The following is a 24542-nucleotide window of genomic DNA, read 5'->3' on the forward strand; positions in this document are numbered from 1 at the left end:
TGATGCCGCCAATGTTGGGGTTGGAGCAGTTCTTTCCCAGAGAAGTCCATCTGATGGTAGGCTGCACCCATGCGCCTTCCTGTCCAAGAAATTGTCTTCCGCAGAACGGAACTACAGCATTGGCGACCGCGAACTGTTAGCGGTAAAAGTGGCCTTGGAGGAGTGGCGGCACTGGTTGGAGGGGGCACAGATACCATTCGTAGTTTATACTGACCACAAAAATCTGGAATATTTGCGTTGGGCTAAATGCCTTAATTCCTGCCAGGCTAGGTGGGAAATTTTGTTTAGTCGTTTTAACTTCTCATTGTCCTATCGACCAGGTTCAAAAAAATGGTAAACCTAATACTTTATCCTGACAGAGGGACCCAGGTGACATGCCCTCCGACCCGGGCGTGTCAGTATTCTGCCTGCATCCTGTTTCGTGTCCGCAATTACTTGGGATATAGAGTCGAAGGTCAAATCGGACTTGGGTAAAGAACCTGCCCACGCCGATTGCCCACCGGACTGCCTATATGTTCCCAAGATGCTCAGGGGGGAGGTGATACGATGGTGTCATGATAGCCGCCTGTTCTGCCATCCAGTAATGAAGAAAACCATATCAGTAGTAAAACAGCGGTTCTGGTGGGTGGGTCTTTCTACGGATGTAGCGGAGTATGTTAATGCATGTCAAATCTGCGCTACACAGAAGTCATCTAATCACCCTCCTGCGGGTACCTTATTTCCTCTTCCAGTTCCAAAAGGCCCATGGTCGCACATTACTGTAGATTTCGTTACTGGTCTTCTGTCCTCTAACGGTAACACTGTCGTATTAACGGTAGTCGATCGCTTGTCTAAAATGGTACACTTCATTCCTCTGCCACACCTCCCGTCATCTAAGGAGACGGCGGAGGTCATGCTGTCTCAGGTTTTTAAGTTACATGGGTTACCTCAGGATATTGTGTCCGACCGGGGTCCACAGTTTGTGTCCCACTTTTGGAGGGAGTTCTGCCGTCTCCTTGGGGTCACGTCAAGTCTCACCTCGGGCTACCATCCGCAGGCCAATGGGCAAACTGAACGGATAAACCAGGAATTAGAAAAAGGTCTCCGTATCCTCGCTTCCCAGCATCCGGCGTCGTGGTCTTCCCAACTCCCTTGGATTGAGTTTGCTCACAATAGTTTGTCTTTGGCGTCCTCCAGCTTCTCCCCTTTTCATGTTGTGTTCGGTCACCAGCCTTCAATTTTTCCCACAGTTGCCCACAACTTGTCTGTTCCCTCAGCTCTCAGTCTCATCATCCATTGCCAACGAAACTGGGAGCAGGCTAGGTGCGCTCTGTTGTGTCCTTCCGTGACTTACAAGGCCACTGCGGATCGGAGGTGGTCAGCCACACCGCCATACACCCCCGGACAAAAAGTCTGGCTGTCCACACGTCACTTGACCCTACAAGGCGCTCCTAGGAAACTGACTCCCTGGTTCGTTGGTCCTTTTCCGGTTTCCAAGGTTACCAATCCAGTTGCCGTTCATCTCCGCCTTCCCTTGTCCATGCTGCCTGTCCGGTCTAGTGCTCTGTGCCATCCTGCCGTTCCCCCACCTACCGCCCGGTACGTGGATGGTGGCCCTGTTTTCGCTGTGCTCCACGTCTTGGCTTCTCACCGTTGTGGGCGCGGCTTCTAGTATTTGGATGATTGGGAGGGTTATGGCCCCGAGGAGCGGTCGTGGGTTCCCTCCCGGTTTATTTCAGACTCCAGGCTTGTCTGGGACTTTCATGCCGCTCACCCTGCCTCTCCTGGGCAATCGGGGGTCGGCCATGGCGGTGGGGGTACTGTCAGGGCCTGACGGTTTATCTGGTCAGTTACGGGGGTTTTCTGTTTGTTTTTATTTTCTGCTTGCTTTTGTATTATTTTTCTGTTTGTGTGGGATTTTGGTGTTGGGGTCTGTCTGTGGTTCTCTCTCTCTCTCTCTCTGGCCATGCCCCACTTCTGGGTCTTGCTTTGCACACCTGTCTGTAATCTGCTGATTGCCACCTGGGGCTTTATTAGCTCACAGGTTGTGTTGAAGGTTTGTCAGTTTGTTGCGCCTTGTGCCATCATTCCAGCTCTTGTTCTTGTATTTTCCAGTTTTGCATGGTCCTGTGTGTTCTTGACCTCCTGCCCATTTCTACCGACTCCGACTAGCCTGATGATCCTGGTACTTCTGCTGTGTTTACTGGACTGCCGTTCTGTGTACCGACCATTGCTTGCCCTTACATTAAAGCCTGTTTGCAACCTGAGCTTGGACTTTGAGCCTTGCATTTGTCTCCAACCTCACCTGCCTGTCACTATCTATACATCATATAGGATATTTAAAAGCAACATGATATGTGAACAATATTTAAATTTACTAGATACAAAAGAGTCAATTTGACCAGATTCAGATGTAACAACAACAAGCTACCGGTGACAACTGGTCGCTATCTGAACATACTCAGGCAAGAAAGATTATGCCCGTTTTGTGTCAGGCGTCACATTGTGCAAAAAATATGTTAAAAAATATTTTATAAGTAGACCAAACACACTGAAAATGGAACAGCTCTTTACTTCCAGCAGTATCTCAGTGCTTTACAATTTAGCCAAATTTTGTGCCATTATTATTAAAAAACTTAATGACGCCTTTTCTAGTCCTACAATATAATCTCATACTCAAATACAATACTAGTCAGCCACATGTCATTTTCTCTGTATATAACCATTTGTTTTATTTTTTTTGCTTAGATTTTTAGATACTTAGATTTTCTGTAAATAAAGCAGTTAGCAAGTAGTTAGTAACTCCTAGTCGTGTATTTGTACCTAGTCGTGTATGTCCAGATATCTCATTATGTGGCTAAAGCCATTCAATTTCTGAGTTTCATTTGTTTTGTTTTTGCAGATATGTTCTGTTTGTACATCATGACCTACTTCTACTTAAGATAATCAATTACAGTTGTTTGTCATCTCTTTTTATATTTTTATATTTTATGTTATAATAATGTGTATTACTGTAGTTCTCTCATAACCCACCAGGGGTGACTTTTAGAGAATAAACTATTGTCATTGTCATTGTCAGACTGTATAACAACCAAAGTGGCATCACTCTTCAACCAGGATAGCTGTGCTACTGAGAATGAGAAAAATGACATTAAGCTCAAATCCAGAGCACCACCTGGCATGAATGTCCAATTCTGTAATCTAATGCAGAAAGAGAGTGCCTGAGCTCATATCCTGCTGTCTGGACTATGAGAGACTAGCTTCCTCCTCTCAGTGCCAATCCTAGGCCTACCTGTGCTTATTCTTGTTGTTGGCCCCTTGGCATCTTTCTCCCATTCTGTGGTAAAAACCTTGGAGTTCTAATAGACAGCTCATTTAAGTTGGACAAAGATCAATTCTGTGGTTAAAGCTAGCTTTTTTCAACTCCGAGTCCTTAAGCAAGATGAAACCTTACTTCCCCCGCAAGGATTTTGAGCATGTTGTCTACACTTTTATCACATCACGACTTGATTACTGCAACTTGCTGTATTGTGGAGTAGACCAATCCTCCCTTAGCTGCTTACAGCTCGTGCAGAATTCTGCAGCGCGCTTGCTGATGGACTCCAGGTGTAGTGAACACCTCACACCTGTTCTGTCATCTCTGCACTGGCTTACAGTCAGCTATCGCATTGATTTTAGAATCCTGCTCATTATATTTAAATGCTTGAATGTTTTGGCTCCACCTTATGTATCTGAGCTGTTATCCTCTTATGCTCCCTCAAGGATGATGAGGTCCACCAATCAGCTCCTTCTCAACATGCCAAGAACACATTTGAAAACTAGAGGAGACAGAGCTGTGGAACAGCCTTCCTGTTAATATTAGGAGCTGCGTCTTCCTTATGCTGTGTTTACACATAGGCAAGACCTGTTCCGAATGTCATATTTGTGTCATTCTTGGCACATTCCTGACATTCTTAACGTGACTTAACGTATCTGAATAGGTCTCTTAATAGTGCGTGTTGGTGCGTGATATTTGTGATTTTCATGGACCATGTTTTTGGCTGTCACAAAATCTTCCACAAATGTTACGCACCACCCATATTTCACTTCATGTCATGGAGGTCGCAACTGAGCATGTTGATCTGTCTTGATTAGTGGTGACCCTTAATAGAGTGTGACAGCATTCTCCTCTGATGTGCACACAATTAAACCCTGCTGCACCGAATTCAGTTTCATTGCTGCAGTATGCTGAAGAAGGACAGTGACGCCAAGTCAGCTAAAAGTTTCATTCCAATGCTCCTCAGCATGCTCCTGCAGGTGTTCCACCTGCTGCATGTGCCTGATGTTTGGGCAAATGAGCGAGATGAGCGCAGCGTGGAGCCACACATCTGGCTCTCTCAGTCTCCTCCTCCTTTCTGCGCCACTCCATGGCACAAAGCCCAACTAAGCATGCAGTCAGAGTTCTTCTGCTGTGGATTTTGAGGAGCAAAGTGGACTAATTTGAATTGTTCAGCAACTGACGGGTGGATAAATATGGGGGTGGGTGTGGAGACAATTTGCCTCATTTACAATGTGACAGAACTTAACGATGCGCTGTTACATGCAACATTATTCTTGACCATGCGTAATGGTTCCTGATAATTCCCCAGCAACACAACAATTAATTGTAACAGGTTGCAGCAGTTCCTGAGGACACCTGACACCTCTGCTTCAAATCACCACATTCGTGATCAGCGGCCAAGAATGTATACTTCATGGCATTCATGATTTGCCGTCATTATACAGTAGTGTTCAGAATAATAGTAGTGCTATGTGACTAAAAAGATTAATCCAGGTTTTGAGTATATTTCTTATTGTTACATGGGAAACAAGGTACCAGTAGATTCAGTAGATTCTCACAAATCCAACAAGACCAAGCATTCATGATATGCACACTCTTAAGGCTATGAAATTGGGCTATTAGTAAAAAAAAAAAGTAGAAAAGGGGGTGTTCACAATAATAGTATCATCTGCTGTTGATGCTACAAACTCAAAGCTATTATGTTCAAACTGCTTTTTTAGCAATCCTGTGAATCACTAAACTAGTATTTAGTTGTATAACCACAGTTTTTCATGATTTCTTCACATCTGCGAGGCATTAATTTTGTTGGTTTGCTCGTTTACTAGTGTGCTTGGGCTCATTGTCTTGTTGAAACACCCATTTCAAGGGTATGTCCTCTTCAGCATAAAGCAACATGACCTCTTCAAGTATTTTGACATTTCCAAACTGATCCATGATACCTGGTATGCGATATATAGGCCCAACACCATAGTAGGAGAAACATGCCCATATCATGATGCTTGCACCACCATGCTTCACTGTCTTCACTGTGAACTGTGGCTTGAATTCAGAGTTTGGGGGTCGTCTCACAAACTGTCTGCGGCCATTGGACCCAAAAAGAACAATTTTACTCTCATCAGTCCACAAAATATTCTTCCATTTCTCTTTAGGCCAGTTGATGTGTTCTTTGGCAAATTGTAACCTCTTCTGCACGTCTTTTATTTAACAGAGGGACTTTGCGGGGGATTCTTGCACGTCTTTTATTTAACAGAGGGACTTTGCAGGGGATTCTTGCAAATAAATTAGCTTCACGCAGACATCTTCTAACTGTCACAGCACTTACAGGTAACTCCAGACTGTCTTTGATCATCCTGGAGCTGATCAGTGGGTGAGCCTTTGCCATTCTGGTTATTCTTCTATCCATTTTGATGGTTGTTTTCTGTTTTCTTCCACGCGTCTCTGTTTTTTTTGTGCATTTTAAAGCATTGGAGATGATTGTAGATGAACAGCTATAATTTTTTGCACCAATCAACTTTTTAATCAAACTACGCTGTTCTTCTGAACAATGTCTTGAACGTCCCATTTTCCTCAGGCTTTCAAAGAGAAAAGCATGTTCAACAGGTGCTGGCTTCATCCTTAAATAGGGGACACCTGATTCACACCTGTTTGTTCCACAAAATTGATGAACTCACTGACTAAATGCCACACTACTATTATTGTGAACACCCCCTTTTCTACTTTTTTTTTTTTTTTACTAATAGCCCAATTTCATAGCCTTAAGAGTGTGTATATAGAAATAGAAATACTTTATTCATCCCAAGCTGGGAAATTTATTAAATATATAAGTATAACATGAATGCTTGGTCTTGTTGTATGTAAATGCAGCTTTAAATGATTTTAAGTCATCATTGAAGACCCATCTTTTTGCACAGGCCTTCAACACTTAAGTAGAGTTGCAGTTTTGTTTTAAACTTATTGTATTTATTAGTGTTTGGATCTTGTATTTTCTATTTTTATACCCTTTTATTTTGTATCTGTGAAGCACTTTGGGCAGCTTTGGTTGCTGTAAATGTGCTATATAAATAAATTTGACTTTGAGCTTATTCTTTGCACCATGCACATTTATTTCAATAATGTATTACTACTGTTAAAACTTTATCTTTGTGCCAGAAAACTGTGTTATTATATTGGTGCACAATAAATTGTGGCTACGCTATGGCTTTCAAAATGACTTTGTAGATCTCGATACACTGCCAACTTTAAAAGTAGATCTTGGTTCAAAAAAGGTTGGGCCCCCCTGATTTATATAGTGATTTCCCAGGAAACAAATCACTAAGCAACTCCAATAATAACCCCCTCCAGAATCAACGACGTCATCATCACAGGTCTTCACATCAAACCACGGTCCTACGCATGGGCGGTAACAGATGAGAGTGGAGGGAAGCCCAGTGAACAGGAGGTCAGCTCTGTGGAAAAACAGGTTGTTGATTTCCTCCTATCTAAAGGTATAGAAATGGATTTAAATAACATTGAAGCGTGCCACCCTCTGCCCTGGAGAAATGACGGTGATAAACGAACCGTTATCATGAGATTCATCAACAGAAAACACAAAACAGCACTGTTAAAACAAGGAAGAAAACTGAAAGGGACAAACGTATTCATCAATGAACATCTCACCAAACGGAATGCCGACATCGCCAGGAAAGCACGCTTCTTAAAGAAACAGGGAAAAATCCAGCACACATGGACTTCAAACTGTAAATATTTATCAAACTGAACGGATCACCAGAACAAGCAAAGGTTATGGCAATAAGGAACATCGAGGAGCTGGACAAATATGAACAATAGGTATGAGGACTCAAACACATCACAGCACCATGATGCAGACTGGAGCAACCCACTCATCCACATCATCTACACCCGGAGACAAGAGAGACACAATGACTAAGGATAATGATCCGTTTATTTCTGCCCAGGAGCTCTGTCTAGATACATTTAATTATAATAACTCTGCTAACCACCCCTTCGAATCTGAAAATGATCCTGATACCTTTTTCAGTGAGAATATTGTGAGACAGTGCAAATATTTTACAGAAGAACAATTCAAAAATTATAAAATCAATGATGAAGATTTTTCAATTATACATTTCAACAGCAGAAGTCTTTCTCGTAATCTGTCCACTATTAATGATTGTTTGAAAACATCCAAAAAACGTTTTTCAGTTATTGCAATTTCAGAAACATGGTTAAATGAGGATAATAAAGATCTGGTATATCTTGATGGTTATGAATTGTTCCTGGTTAATAGGCAGACGAGAAGGGGCGGAGGCGTTGCATTGTTTGTAAGGTCAGATTATAACTGTAAACTCATTAACAACATGTCATTACAGTGGACAACATCATGGAATGTGTTACCATAGAAATTACATCTATAAACTCCAAAAACATAGTTGTTAGTTGCATTTACAGAGCTCCTGGGACAAATATTGACACCTTTGAAGACATTATCTTAGGAATGTACAACAAAATCAACAGAAATAAGCATTTATTTGTCTGTGGAGATTTCAATATAGATTTTTTAAACCCTCACAATCATCCACAAATTACCTCATTTACACATTGTACTGTTTAGGACTGTTTCTAACCATCATTCATCCTAGCAGAATAACTATGGATACAACAACTCTCATTGACAATATTTTAACTAACGTTATATCCGGTAATCTTAGTGGGGGACTACTGGTCAGTGATATCAGTGATCACTTGCCAGTTTTCTCAGTCTTTGCATTGGAGGGTTGTTGTATGTATCGAAGCAATATCAAATTCATGATTAGAAAAGTAACACCTGAAACAATTGAAAATTTAAGGGAGGATTTATCAAGTCAGAATTGGTTGGATGTTTTTGTTGATGATGTTGACAGGTCATATGATGATTTCATTTCCATTTTTTCCAGTTTGTATAATAAACACTGTCCATTTGTTGACAAAATATATATACTCAACAAAAATATAAACGCAACACTTTTGGTTTTGCTCCCATTTTGTATGAGATTAACTCAACGATCTAAAACTTTTTCCACATACACAATATCACCATTTCCCTCAAATACTGTGCACAAACCAGTCTAAATCTGTGATAGTGAGCACTTCTCCTTTGCTGAGATAATCCATCCCACCTCACAGGTGTGCCATATCAAGATGCTGATTAGACACCATGATTAGTGCACAGGTGTGCCTTAGACTGTCCACAATAAAAGGCCACTCTGAAAGGTGCAGTTTTGTTTTATTGGGGGGGGGATACCAGTCAGTATCTGGTGTGACCACCATTTGCCTCATGCAGTGCAACACATCTCCTTCGCATCATCCGTGAAGAGAACACCTCTCCAACGTGCCAAACGGCAGCGAATGTGAGCATTTGCCCACTCAAATCGGTTACGACGACCAACTGGAGTCAGGTTGAGACCCAGATGAGGACGATGAGCATGCAGATGAGCTTCCCTGAGACAGTTTCTGACAGTTTGTGCAGAAATTCTTTGGTTATGCAAACCGATTGTTCCAGCAGCTGTCCGAGCGGCTGGTCTCAGACGATCTTGGAGGTGAACATGCTGGATGTGGAGGTCCTGGGCTGGTGTGGTTACACGTGGTCTACGGTTATGAGGCTGGTTGGATGTACTGCCAAATTCTCTGAAACGCCTTTGGAGATGGCTTATGGTAGAGAAATGAACATTCAATACACGAGCAACAGCTCTGGTTGACATTCCTGCTGTCAGCATGCCAATTGCACGCTCCTTCAAATCTTGAGACATCTGTGGCATTGTGCTGTGTGATAAAACTGCACCTTTCAGAGTGGCCTTTTATTGTGGGCAGTCTAAGGCACACCTGTGCACTAATCATGGTGTCTAATCAGAATCTTGATATGGCACACCTGTGAGGTGGGATGGATTATGTCAGCAAAGGAGAAGTGCTCACTATCAGAGATTTAGACTGGTTTGTGAACAATATTTGAGAGAAATGGTGATATTGTATATGTGGAAAAAGTTTTAGATCTTTGAGTTCATCTCATACAAAATGGGAGCAAAACCAAAAGTGTTGCGTTTATATTTTTGTTGAGAGAAATCAATATACCAACAAACCATGGATAACTAAGGGGCTTCAAAGGCATGTATAAAGAAAAACGTACTATATAAACAATTCATAAAACTACGAACTAAGGAAGCTGAATGTAAGTATAAAATATATAAGAGAATAAGTTAATCAATATCATGAAACTCAGTAAAAAAAGATATTATGAGTTACTTGTCAAAAACAGAAATAACATCAAAAACACATGGAACATATTAAATGAAATAGTAAAAAAGAATAGAGTAACTAGAGCTTATCCTTCATTTTTTCAGAGTAACAACTACATCACGATTGATAACGACAAGTCTATTGCTGAACACTTTAATGAATACTTCGTTAATGTGGGTAAAAATCTTGCCAGTAAAACTGACTCATCAACTAATAACGTCTGGGTAAATAATTCAACGTTTAACAAATCTGTTTCAATGTTCATCGGTGGTACTCATGAAAGGGAAATACTTGATCTGGTTCATGGTTCAAAAAGTAAGAAATCGACTGATTTTAATAATTTGGATATGGCTTTATTAAAAAAGTTATTGATTGTATAGTAAAACCGTTCAATTATATTTGCAATATGTCACTAAGTACTGGTAAATTTCCTTCTCAAATGAAAATAGCCAAAGTAATTCCTCTGTTTAAAACTGGTGACAAACACACATTTTCTAATTATAGACCTATATCACTCCTGCCACAATTTTCCAAAATTTTGGAAAAAATATTTGCTAAAAGATTAAATGATTATTTACTGAAGCATAACATCATTTGTGAAGAACAATATGGATTCAGAAGGTCTCGAACTACATCACATGCTTTGATGGACCTTGTGGAAAGTATAGCAACTGCAATTGACAATAAACAATACACAATAGGTGTTTTTTTTTTTATTTACAGAAAGGGTTTGACACAATTAACCATGGAATACTATTAACTAAACTGCAGAAATATGGAATCAGAGGTCTGGCATATGAATGGATAGCTAGTTATTTACAAGGCAGATTTCAGTATGTTCAATTCAATAATACAAATAATCACATGTGGGGTGCCGCAGGGCTCAGTGCTGGGTCCTTTGTTGTTTATAACCTATATAAATGATATAAGTTGGGTGTCGAGTTCACTGAGATGTATCCTTTTTGCGGATGATACAACTGTGTTCTGTAGCGGTGAAAATCTTTAACAGCTTCTGGACATAGTGGAGAAAGAAATGGAAAAATGTAAGGTTTGGTTTGACGCTAATAAGTTGTCACAACCTTGGGAAAACTAAATGTATTATATTTGGAAATAAACAGGCACCCAAATGTAAAAATTTAACTATAAACAATAAGGCAATTGAGTTAGTAACAAAGAATAAATTTTACGTGTTATAATTGATAATAAACTTAGCTGGAAACCACATATAAATTATGTGAAATCAAAATTGTCAAAAACTATAGCCATTTTGTATAAAGCCAAAGACCTACTGCCGCAAGAAGGATTACTTACTTTATATCATTCTCTGATGGTACCATATATGACATATTGTGTTGAGTCATGGGGAAACACTTACAAATCAAATACCAATCCAATATTCCTTTTGCAAAAACGAGCCATACGAATCAGCTGCAATAAACATTATCGTGAACCAACTCATTCTCTATTTGTGTCTTTAAATTTATTAAAATTCATAGATTTGGTCGATTACATTACAATTCAAACTTTATTTCGAGCGAAAAACCAAGCCTTACCGAGACATGTCCAGAGTCTGTTCCGATTGAGGGAATCCAGATATAGTTTAAGAGGTTGTGCAATTTTTATGAAACCACCAGTAAGAACAAATGTAAAGGGTTTTTGTGTGTCTGTGGCTGGGGTGAGGAAATGGAACAAATGTTCAACAGAGGTTAGAATGAGTAGTACCTTAGTAAGATTTAAGAAACTACTCAAAAAGAACATCATGTCTAAGTATCATAAAGAAGCAAATATAATTTGATTTATAGGGAATGTTCAATTTATAAGTGGGACTTATTGTATATTTGAATGTGTGGGTATGTATATGCATATGTAGATATATAGATATGGGTAGGTGTATATGTATATAAGTGACTGTGTATATGTATGTATATATATGTATATATTTATGTTTGTAAAGTATATACGTATGTATATAGGTATATATGGCACAGCCCAAGCAGAGGGTCACCCCCAAGAGCCTGGTCTGCTTGAGGTTTCTTCCTTATAGGGAGTTTTTCCTCACCACAGTTGCCTAGTGCATGCTCTGGGGGTTGGTAAGGTTAGTCCTTACTGACGTAAAGTGCCTTGATTCGAATTTCTTGTGATCTGGTACTATATAAATATAATTATAAGTGAATAGTATATTGATGTGTATGTGTGTCGACATGTAGTAGTGAATTTGTATTTATGTAAATATGACTGATTAGAATTGTTGGACTTGTACTAGCAGGGGTGGGCGCTAATAAGCTTTGCTTCAGCCCACACTCTTTCGGATTCACTAGTTTTGTCTGTGTTTGTTTGTGGAATTGTTCATTTTTTTCTATTTGAATATTTTGTGTGCCGAATAAAAAACTTTGTCACTTTGTCACTATTTGGATATTGAACATTTTGCACACCATTGCACATATGAAAGAAATTAAACTATTTAACGTGTTTAGCATAAATGCAGTCTCCTGCCTGCTGATGTTACTTTCAAATAGTTAAATTAATGAGCCATACTTATACATCACTTTGTATGTAGAAGTTAATTAAAACATATTTATGAGTTTGCTACCCCTTTAAGGTTAAAAACAAGAATGACACCTGTATGATCTAAGATAATTACAAATAATGCTAATGATTGTGGGTACGTTACACACATAACAGTGTAGCCTATGGAATAATGAGGCATCTGGTGCTGAGGTGATGGTAGGGGGGCCCCCAAATGAAATTCTGCTTAAGGCCCCATAAAGGCTTGGGCCGGCCCTGCTCTCCAGCTTTGATTTATTAGTTGTTTATTTTCATTGTGGTTTATTCTGTTATGTTTTACGTGTCACTTTGTTTTCTTCGTTACTATTTACTTTGGCCGTTCATTCTGTTCTAGTTTTCTTCAGTCAGTTGTGTTTTCATTTATGGTTCATTAGGTTATCACTTATTTATTTTGCTATTGTCACCAGTTTAGTTTTGGCTTTAGTATCTATGCTCCATGTTTCCTGATGGGTTGTCATGTCAGTTCTTTTGTTCTCATGTCCATGCCTAATTCTAGTTCTTGTCATAGTTATATTATATTCTGTGTTTCTTCTGTTCATTATTCTGCTATTCCTCACACCCAGTTTATTATGTTCACACCACGCCACCTGCCTTTTTGTCTGTGTCCCTCATGTTGATTCAGTCTGTTTAGTATTTCCATTCACTCTCACTCTTGGCACCTGTTCACACATCTTTATGTATTACATCACTCCACCTTGTGCACTCCTCTCCTCACAATCTTGCCCGTGTATAATCTTTGTTCACTAGCCATGCCCCCTTCTGGATCTTTCCTCACGTGCACCTCGTTAATGCCACCTGTTCCTCTCTCTCACATCCTGATTAGTCCACCTGTATTTAAACCTCACAGTCCTTCACTTCCCTGCCAGATTGTTGTCTTCGTACACTTTCCAGCGCCCTTCACAGTTCTGAGTTTTTATCTTGACGTGTCCCAAATCCTGCTCTGTACTCCTCAACCATGCCTCTTGCCTCATCCCAGATGTCGGTGTTTGATCGTGCTTCTAACCCCTGCTCGTTTATGACTACATCTCTGCCTAATCCTGTTGGTACTTCTGCTGCGCTGACTGACCACACGTGTACCGAAACCAAGCCTGGAATAAAGACCGTGATTTCTCATCCACCAAAGCCTAGTCTGGGAGTTTGCATTGTGGGTCCAGCTTCCAGCTACTCTGGGTACCGGGCAGCCACCTGTCCTGACACTGTATGCTAAGAAAAACAAGTAAAAAAAATAAATAAAATAAAAACAAAGTCTCATATTCACTCAGAAAAATCAGGTTCCCCCTTCCTGATTTCCCCCCCCCCCCCCCCCCCCACCCCATGTCCCATCAACCCCCCCCAAGAGATTTGATGTATCTTTAGAAACAGCCCTCGCACTGCTATATTTAGGACTCTGAGGAGCGTAGGAAGAACTGAGAATAGTAAGCAAAGGAGGGGAAATGTGTCTCTGATAAAAAATGAGGGAAGCATCAACCAGAGGCTTTAAATAGGGCAGTGACGCCTTGAACAACTTCAGCCGGTCGCCATGGGAACAAGAGGATGAGACTCAGGGGTTTTGATGAACCCATTTGCACAGTTATCACACACACACACACACAGGTTTTCTAGAGGGAGATACAGAAACATGATACAGCAAATAAACAAATTTAAAGAGCTGACTGATTAATAAGACAATCAGTAATTAAAGGAATTATCCATCAAAGTTGATCTATTACACCACAGTCTAAATCAACTTATCAAGTTTGTGTAATCCTGCCAATAAAACAACAGAGATGAGCCAAATGTTAACCATGTTGGAGGTAAAAATTCAGTGATAATGAAAATAATTATCAATAACATCCCAAAGAAAATGCAGGACAGTGGAAATGACTGGATCATTATATTTGGATATTCACTGAACATTATTACTGATCTGCAGACTGATGGGTGTGTCTGCATCCCTTGACTCATTTTGATTTATGTCATTTGTGTTTTTAATCTTGTGTGTGTGTATATATATATATATATATATATATATATATATATATATATATGATTTATAATTATACTGCACATTGTTATGCTCAGTTTTCTTCTCATTCTGTTCTGTGTTATTAGTTGCACATTTATTACTCATCTAATAATATTGGTTGTTGTATTCCTGTTCTATGTCATTATTTGCACATTGGTTTTATCTATTTTAATTGTATTGTTGATTTTGTATACACTATTGTGTTCCTATTTTGTTATTATTTGCACATTGGTTTTATCTATTTTAATTGTATTGTTGATTTTGTATACACTATTGTGTTCCTATTTTGTTATTATTTGCACATTGGTTTTATCTATTTTAATTGTATTGTTGATTTTGTATACACTATTGTGTTCCTATTTTATGTTATTATTTGCACATTGGTTTTATCTATTTTAATTGTATTGTTGATTTTGTATACACTATTGTGTTCCTATTTTATGTTATTATTTGCATACTATTTTTTATTTTGGTTGCTATATTATTGTTTTTTTTTATACACACACACACACACACATAGAATTTATATTCTATATCATTATTTGCATGCTATTTTTATTATTTCTTTATTTTGGTTGTTGTAATTCAAGTGAATCTATCAGAATCCAAGATTTCAGAATAAGCAGACATTTTTATGGAGTTTCTGACAGAAATGTTTCGGACCCACTGATTGGTCAGTAATGGATTCAGTTTAATGCATGCTCAGCTAATTCCAAGACAATCTTCTTCGTCTTTCAGTTACTCCTGTTACGGGGCGCTACAGTAGATCAGTCATTTCCATCTCACCAATCACCTGCATGTCCTCCTTCAGCACACCCATAAACCTCCTCTTTGGCCTCCCTCTTCTCCTCCTGCCTTGTGGCTCCATCCTCAGCATCCTTCTCCCTATATACCCTGGGTCTCCTCTGCATGTGTCCAAACCATCTCAATCTCGCCTCTCTGACTTTGTCTCCAAACCGTCCCACCTGAGCTGTCCCTCTACAACACAATAATCACAAAAAAGACCCACAAGATGTCCAGGAGCTTCCAGCCCCACCCAATACAAAGGAATAGGCAGGTAAATTCTGCTTTGCGCAATATTAGCATTAGCACAAGAGACAGCGGGAGTGACAGAGCATGCAAGCTGTACCTTCTATGGCATGGAGGTGCGTGCAGGTGATGTATCCCACTATTCGCTGCTCTTGATGGGAGGTGCCCACGTGAACCTGCAGAGACCAGAGACAAGAGCATTTTTATGTCAATTCAACAGTTAAGAGTCACTTGATGCATGGATTCTCCAATCAGATGGACAGAAAGCCTGTAGCTCTTTCAGAGAGCCTTTGTAATGAGCCTCTAAGTCAGAGGTCTCAAACTCATCCCAGAAAGGGCCAAGAGGGTGCAGGTTTTCTTTGCAGCCACTGACTCCACCAGGTGATTTCACTGATTAACATCACTTTGAGCAGGTGGAATTAGTTAATCAGTGAAATCATCTGGTGGAGTGGGTGGTTGCAGAGAAAGCCTGCACCCTCTCGTCCCTTTCTGGAATGAGTTTGAGACCTCTGCTCGAGCTGGTTTTCTTCACTGGTCTCCTTTTACATGGTCACTCAGCTTTTGAGAACTGCCTACTCCAGATTTACTGCACAGCACCATACAGTTTGTATTTCTTAATGGCTCTTGTAAATGAAGTCCAAGACATATTGAAGAACTTGGAACTGTCCATGTGTCCATCCCCGGACTTGTCTGAAGAAAACTGACTGGAAAAGTGATGGTCTTTAACAATGGAAAATGTGTTTAAGTTCAGTGGTGTTTAAGTTCTGCAGTGACTCGCGGCTGCACGGGACACTGCTGCAGCCCCCCTCACCCTTACATTTCCTCAATTCGGATGACGGACTGTCTTAAAGTTTAGCGTACATAAACAATCAAATGTATATGTATGGTTGTTCTAATTCTGATGTGTGCCATTATTACATTCAACTTGTAATAATTGTGGATTAATTATTTTTGTCTGAGGTGATTGGGTACGAAGAAATTTCGTTACACTTGTAATGACAATCTATCTATCTATCTATCTGCTTAATTCAATATTTTAAATCCCTTGAATCAATTTCATTTCAATTCCACTGTGATGCTGCATGAAGGAGACTTTTTTTTTTTTTACAAAAATAGAGTCAAGATACATTGAAGAGTAATAATGACCAAATACAACAAAAGTGGCATTAGGTAAGTCATTTGTATGGATTCACCTGAATTTTGTAATTGTTTACTCTGCTGAGGATTGTATCAGACTTTCCATGGCCACATTATTAATCAAGGAATGTATGTATGAAATCTCATTAAAACTAGGGCATTTTTTTTAAAACACTCTTCAGGGCCGTTAGAATGAATCAAACTTAATGACGTTGTAGTTGCCTGTAGCGTCAAAACAAATCTTTATGTTAAAAAAAAAGCAGAGAAAAAGTTGTTGGACAGATCTTCTGCAATAAATGGAACAATGTGAAAATGCCCTTGTTACCATGACCAGACAGTCCCCCAGGAATTGTCTCTACAAAATTTCAGTAAACTTCAAACACTTTTTCAGAAAATCACAGGACAGTGCACAGCACATCACATCACACACAAGTCTTGATGGTATTAGTCCTGTGGACCTTCAGCCAAATGACTAAACAACAAACAGTGGCACTGTCCAAATACTTATGGACCTACATGCATCAATGTGCCAACTCTGCAGACAACATGGAAATGCTAAATATTGCAGTTCCTTTAATGGCCACTTGGGGTTTGCTGCGAATAAACAAATAAATAAAGTGAATCACCCCAAATACACTCCAATGTTAAAATGTGCAATTTTACAGCAGAAATGCAGCCTGGTACAAAAACTGTTTTGGTCTCTATAGCTAGTTTCCCCCTCATTCATGATAACTGTATAGAAGTTGAATTTTTATAATGAATCATGCTAAGCTATTTTAAGCAATAGTGAAGTCAAGTTATTAATAATCAGGGATGTGGTTGCTTTGAGTTATCTCCTGTGGCAGTTTTACAGTATGAATTCAGCGTGGACCTTTCTTGTTCGTGTGTGTGTGCACCCGAGAGCACCATGCAGACTCACCATCAACTCTGTCCTTTTATATAATTTGCATAATCAAGAGTTTGATTCACTGAGCTCTCTGCGGCGCTCCGGTCATAAAGAGGAGAAAACGAGTTCTTGTAACCGGACAGCAGTCGTAAATTTCAAATTCAAATTTACATAGCGCCAATTCGTAATGAAACTGCCTCAAGGCGCTTCACACAGCATAATAAAAACAGAGAAAACTAAATTAAAAACAACACAATAAAAAAGACAAAACCATAAAAGAACACAAGAATACAAACACATCATAACACAATAAAACAAGGAAAACAAATAAGTCTTTAAACATGATTTAAAAGTCTCCACAGTATCCGACTGTCGTATGTGTGCCGGGTGATCGTTCCACAGAGCTGGGGCACGGTAGGAGAAAGCACTGTGACCGGCAGACTTTTTATTCACCCTGGGAACACATAAAAGTCCTGCACCCTGAGAACGCAGGGCCCGAGCTGGTACATAGGGCCTTACCAGGTCAGACAGATAGGGAGGTGCAAGTCCGTGAACAATTTTATAAACTAATAACAGTACTTTGAAATCCGATCTTGCAGCGACTGGAAGCCAGTTTAGGGATACCAAAATGGGTGTAATGTGGTAAAACTTCCTGCTTTGTGTCAAAAGTCTGGCAGCAGCATTTTGAACCAGTTGAAGACCCCTAATCCTGGACTGCGGTAAACCAGAAAATAAAGCATTACAATAGTCCAATCTAGAAGAGGTAAATGCATGAATAAAAGTCTCAGCATCAGCCATAGACAGGATGGGACAAAACTTCGCTATATTTCGCAAATGGAAGAAAGCAAATCAAATCAATTTTATTTATATAGCGCCAAATCCAGGGGGATGCCCCCTGGATGCCTTGCTGGAGAGGTGTTCCAGGCACATCCCATTGGGAGGAGGCCCCGGGGAAGACCCAGGACACGCTGGAAGGATTACATCTCTCGGCTGGCTGGGGAACGCCTTGGGGTTCCCCCGGAGGAGCTGGGGGAGGTGTGTGTGGATCGGGAGGTCTGGGCGGCTTTGCTTGAGCTGCTGCCCCCGCGACCCGACTCCGGATAAAGCGGAAGAAAATGGATGGATGGATAGCGCCAAATCACAACAAACAGTTGCCCCAAGGCGCTTTATATTGCAAGGCAAAAGCCATACAATAATCACAGAAAAACCCCAACGGTCAAAACGACCCCCTATGAGCAAGCACTTGGTGACAGTGGGAAGGAAAAACTCCCTTTTAACAGGAAGAAACCTCCAGCAGAACCAGGCTCAGGGAGGGGCAGTCTTCTGCTGGGACTGGTTGGGGCTGAGGTGAGAGAATCAGGAAAAAGACATGCTGTGGAGGGGAGCAGAGATCAATCACTAATGATTAAATGCAGAGTGGTGCATACAGAGCAAAAAGAGAAAGAAACACTCAGTGCATCATGGGAACCCCCCAGCAGTCTAAGTCTATAGCAGCATAACTAAGGGATGGTTCAGGGTCACCTGATCCAGCCCTAACTATAAGCTTTAGCAAAAAGGAAAGTTTTAAGCCTAATCTTAAAAGTAGAGAGGGTGTCTGTCTCCCTGATCCGAATTGGGAGCTGGTTCCACAGGAGAGGAGCCTGAAAGCTGAAGGCTCTGCCTCCCATTCTACTCTTAAAAACCCTAGGAACTACAAGTAACCCTGCAGTCTGAGAACGAAGCGCTCTATTGGGGTGATATGGTACTAAGAGGTCCCTAAGATAAGATGGGACCTGATTATTCAAAACCTTGTAAGTAAGAAGAAGAATTTTAAATTCTATTCTAGAATTAACAGGGAGCCAATGAAGAGAGGCCAATATGGGTGAGATATGCTCTCTCCTTCTAGTCCCTGTCAGTACTCTAGCTGCAGCATTTTGAATTAACTGAAGGTTTTTCAGGGAACATTTAGCACAACCTGATAATAATGAATTACAATAGTCCAGCCTAGAGGAAATAAATGCATGAATTAGTTTTTCAGCATCACTCTGAGACAAGACCTTTCTAATTTTAGAGATATTGCGCAAATGTAAAAAAGCAGTCCTACATATTTGCTAATATGCGCATTGAAGGACATATCCTGATCAAAAATGACTCCAAGATTTCTCACAGTATTACTAGAGGTCAGGGTAATGCCATCCAGAGTAAGGATCTGGTTAGACACCATGTTTCTAAGATTTGTGGGGCCAAGTACAATAACTTCAGTTTTATCTGAGTTTAAAAGCAGGAAATTAGAGGTCATCCATGTCTTTATGTCTGAAAGACATTCCTGCAGTTTAACTAATTGGTGTGTGTCCTCTGGCTTCATGGATAGATAAAGCTGGGTATCATCTGCGTAACAATGAAAATTTAAGCAATGCCGTCTAATAATACTGCCTAAGGGAAACATGTATAAAGTGAATAAAATTGGTCCTAGCACAGAACCTTGTGGAACTCCATAATTAACCTTAGTCTGTGAAGAAGATTCCCCATTTACATGAACAAATTGTAATCTATTAGATAAATATGATTCAAACCACCGCAGCGCAGTGCCTTTAATACCTATGGCATGCTCTAATCTCTGTAATAAAATTTTATGGTCAACAGTATCAAAAGCAGCACTGAGGTCTAACAGAACAAGCACAGAGATGAGTCCACTGTCTGAGGCCATAAGAAGATCATTTGTAACCTTCACTAATGCTGTTTCTGTACTATGATGAATTCTAAAACCTGACTGAAACTCTTCAAATAGACCATTCCTCTGCAGATGATCAGTTAGCTGTTTTACAACTACCCTTTCAAGAATTTTTGAGAGAAAAGGAAGGTTGGAGATTGGCCTATAATTAGCTAAGATAGCTGGGTCAAGTGATGGCTTTTTAAGTAATGGTTTCACTGATTAAGCAGTCCTCATAATATCTCTGGATGGCATTTCCCTGATCTCTAGTAATACTGTGAGAAATCTTGGAGTCATTTTTGATCAGGATATGTCATTCAAAGCGCATATTAAACAAATATGTAGGACTGCCTTTTTGCATTTACGCAATATCTCTAAAATCAGAAAGGTCTTGTCTCAGAGTGATGCTGAAAAACTAATTCATGCATTTATTTCCTCTAGGCTGGACTATTGTAATTCATTATTATCAGGTTGTCCTAAAAGTTCCCTAAAAAGCCTTCAGTTGGTTCAGAATGCTGCAGCTAGAGTACTGACGGGGACTAGCAGGAGAGAGCATATCTCACCCGTGTTGGCCTCTCTTCATTGGCTTCCTGTTAATTCTAGAATAGAATTTAAAATTCTTCTTCTTACTTATAAGGTTTTGAATAATCAGGTCCCATCTTATCTTAGGGACCTCGTAGTACCATATTACCCCATTAGAGCGCTTCGCTCTCAGACTGCAGGCTTACTTGTAGTTCCTAGGGTTTGTAAGAGTAGAATGGGAGGCAGAGCCTTCAGCTTTCAGGCTCCTCTCCTGTGGAACCAGCTCCCAATTCAGATCAGGGAGACAGATACCCTCTCTACTTTTAAGATTAGGCTTAAAACTTTCCTTTTCGCTAAGGCTTATAGTTAGGGCTGGATCGGGTGACCCTGGACCATCCCTTGGTTATGTTGCTTTAGACGTAGACTGTGGGGGGGTTCCCATGATGCACTGTTTCTTTCTCTTTTTGCTCCGTATGCATCACTCTGCATTTAATCATTAGTGATCGATCTCTGCCCCCCTTCTCGGCATGTCTTTTTCCTGGTTCTTTCCCTCAGCCCCAACCAGTCTCAGCAGAAGACTGCCCCTCCCTGAGCCTGGTTCTGCTGGAGGTTTCTTCCTGTTAAAAGGGAGTTTTTCCTTCCCACTGTGGCCAAGTGCTTGCTCATAGGGGGTCGTTTTGACCGTTGGGGTTTTTCATAATTATTGTATGGCCTTGCCTTACAATATGGAGCGCCTTGGGGCAACTGTTTGTTGTGATTTGGCGCTATATAAGAAAAGGGTTGATTGATTGATTGATTGATCTCTAATGTGGTTGTCAAAAGACAATGTAGGATCAAAAATAACTCCAAGATTCCTCACTTTATCTGTACGATGTATAACACATGAACCTAAGCTAAGCGCTAGCTGATCAAATTGATGCTGATACCTCGCTGGACCAAGAACCATAATTTCAGTCTTATCAGAATTTAAAAGTAGGAAGTTTCTAGACATCCAACCTCTTACTGATGCAAGGCAATCTTCTAAGGATTTTATGTGAATGAGATTACCAGCAATTATCGGCATGTACAATTGGGTATCATCACCATAGCAATGAAAGGCAATCCCAAAACGCCACAATATATTCCCATTCTCATGTGACGTTTTTCAGTCACCGCAATGATTTTAAAAAAGTTTATATTATACTGTTTATATTTTTTCATGGCTGTGAGTTGTTTCCCACTCATAGAAAGTCCAGTGAAAAACAGGCACCAAATCTGTTCTCTAGTGGGGAGTGTTTCATGTGTCTTGGACACTTCTGGAACGCATCCCTCATGCTGTCTGTCCGTCTCTGTGGTTTAATCCATTAACATGGATCTCAAAATGAAAAGCAATACACAATGCAGCTGTAGCACGAGTGGGACATTTCCTGTGTGATTCAGTAATTAGCTTTAGCCTTAGGGCCCTGTCTCACTAGGGAGAGGATTAATTGCGCATGAATTGAGTACACAAATTGCGGGCGTTTGTTGTCGTCCGCAACAAAAATGGCCAAAAATGACAAATGTCCCAGTATGAATTACGGATATATCAATAATATATAGCAAATATATGATGAACAATCCCGGTTATATAATGCATGTAGTGAGGAAACGGATCCGACACATTGAGATTATCACGGCAGTATTACGGGTGTATTATGAATGCATTGCGCACATGTTGCGCGTGCACAGCATCTGCATTGCGGCCATAAAAAAACCTCACTCGGGCTGTCGGCATCACTATTCACACCAACAATACAGCCTCTGGAGCATTTGCTGGACTTGGACAAGATGATCACAGAGTGTTGTCATGCGAGGGTTAACTGTTCATGAGTTTGGGGAGTGGGAGAGGGGAAGCTGCTCAGGGTGTGAGATGGTGTTTTTTCTTTTTTTTTGAGAGTGTCACAGAAAACACGTCACCGTGAGTTGTGGCTAAACGGCAACTTTTCCTTTTGTTGGTGTTAAATAAAAGTCCTGGATTGCAGCAGCTATTATGTCTTTGTGGATTTACACAGCCGGACCGGCACTGACTGGCAGGTATGTCGCTTTCTCCCACACTTTGGGTTTACGTGACGTGTTTGTTATGCATTCACAGATTGTCTGCAAATCAGTTGCAAAGCAGATGTAATAAAAACACTTTTTTCATGGCCAATTTGTATGCATTCGCTACAACATATTTTAGTTTGTGATGTGGATATGATGGGCACGATATATATCTGTTTTACACACTGTCCCAGTCCGCTGTCAAGCCGCAAATCCCCGTCCGTTGCGGATATCAGCGGTTAACGGCAGATATACAGCGCACAGTGTGAGTATGTATTGTGTATGAATTGAGTATGTATGGAATATGTAAGGCAGATGTCATCCGCATTCAGATTTTTGAACAGCTCAAAAATCTGGATGTGGACATGCGTGCCTCTGCGGATGATCACGGATGTGTTCGGATGACGGCTGACTCATACAGGCATGTTACACGGATATTGCGGCTGTTTGGCAAATATGGGCCAATTTTGTGCGCAATCCATACGCAAATCCTCTTAAACGCCAGTGAGACAGGGCCCTTAGATGGGGGCGTGTTCAGGCTTCATTTGTGCCCCCCCAGGTCACACCTGTCTTTCCCAGCCCCCACCTCTTCATGCATTTATGGGTTAGCCGGATGTTAGCTGCAGTCAGGTACAGCCAAAGTGGCAAAATTTCAACCTGCCCCATGTGAGCTTCAAACAATTTCTTTAAGAAAGGTGTGTGTAAAATAACATAAGTCAGGTGGAAAATAATGGATATTTGCCAACTTCCCTGCTTTAGTTAAATGTTTTGGCAAACTGTTGCCAGCTAAATACTGTAGTATGTATGCTAATTCTGAGTCCTGAAAATAATGGTTAACTTCAAAGATAACGTGTTTGGGTTGAAGTAAGAAAAATTAAGTTTTCAATGAAATGAATTAATTTCATTAATTTAGAAGATCTTCATTTAGCCTGGAAAAAGAGTCTGTTGCTCTATAAAAAGCCCCCCATAAAGCTAGGACATCTTACTATTCATCTCTAAGTGACGAAAATAAGAAAAACCCCAGGTTTCTTTTCAGCACTGTAGCCAGACTGACAAAGAGTCAGAGCTCTATTGAGCCGAGTATTCCTTTAACTTTAACTAGTAATGACTTCATGACTTTCTTTGCAAATAAAATTTTAACTATTAGAGAAAAAATTATTCATAACCATCCCAAAGACATATCTTTATGTTTGGCTGCTTTCAGTAATGCTGGTATTTGGTTAGACTCTTTCTCTCCGATTGTTCTGTCTGAGTTATTTTCATTAGTCACTTCCTCCAAACCATCAACATGTCTACTAGACCCCATTCCTACCAGGCTGCTCAAGGAAGCCCTACCATTAATTAATGCTTCGATCTTAAATATGATCAATCTATCTTTATTAGTTGGCTATGTACCACAGGCTTTTAAGGTGGCAGTAATTAAACCATTACTTAAAAAGCCATCACTTGACCCAGCTATCTTAGCTAATTATAGGCCAATCTCCATCCTTCCTTTTCTCTCAAAAATTCTTGAAAAGGTAGTTGTAAAACAGCTAACTGATCATCTGCAGAGGAATGGTCTATTTGAAGAGTTACAGTCAGGTTTCAGAATTCATCATAGTACAGAAACAGCATTAGTGAAGGTTACAAATGATCTTCTTATGGCCTCAGACAGTGGACTCATCTCTGTGCTTGTTCTGTTAGACCTCAGTGCAGCTTTTGATACTGTTGACCATAAAATTTTATTACAGAGATTAGAGCATGCCATAGGTATTAAAGGCACTGCACTGCAGTGGTTTGAATCATATTTATCTAATAGATTACAATTTGTTCATGTAAATGGGGAGTATTCTTCACGGACTAAGGCTAATTATGGAGTTCCACAAGGTTCTGTGCTAGGACCGATTTTATTCACTTTTTACATGCTTCCCTTAGGCAGTATTATTAGAAAGCATTGCTTAAATTTTCATTGTTACGCAGATGATACCCAGCTTTATCTATCCATGAAGCCAGAGGGGACACACCAATTAGTTAAACTGCAGGAATGTCTTTCAGACATAAAGACATGGATGACCTCTAATTTCCTGCTTTTAAATTCAGATAA

At 40.2% G+C, this 24542-nt stretch overlaps 1 protein-coding gene across 1 annotated transcript in view; it reads right to left on the minus strand.

Moving 5' to 3' along the window:
• Positions 1-24542, minus strand: part of smpd3 (sphingomyelin phosphodiesterase 3) — a 182188-nt gene that overhangs the window by 34425 nt on the left and 123221 nt on the right. Inside the window, exon 5 of the mRNA XM_034177160.1 lies at positions 15268-15343. Within this exon, the coding sequence (XP_034033051.1) occupies positions 15268-15343 (76 nt within the window). The remainder of the gene's footprint in view (positions 1-15267; positions 15344-24542) is intronic.

The sequence above is a fragment of the Thalassophryne amazonica genome, chromosome 8 (genome assembly GCF_902500255.1).
Source record: "Thalassophryne amazonica chromosome 8, fThaAma1.1, whole genome shotgun sequence".
Lineage (NCBI taxonomy): Eukaryota > Metazoa > Chordata > Actinopteri > Batrachoidiformes > Batrachoididae > Thalassophryne > Thalassophryne amazonica.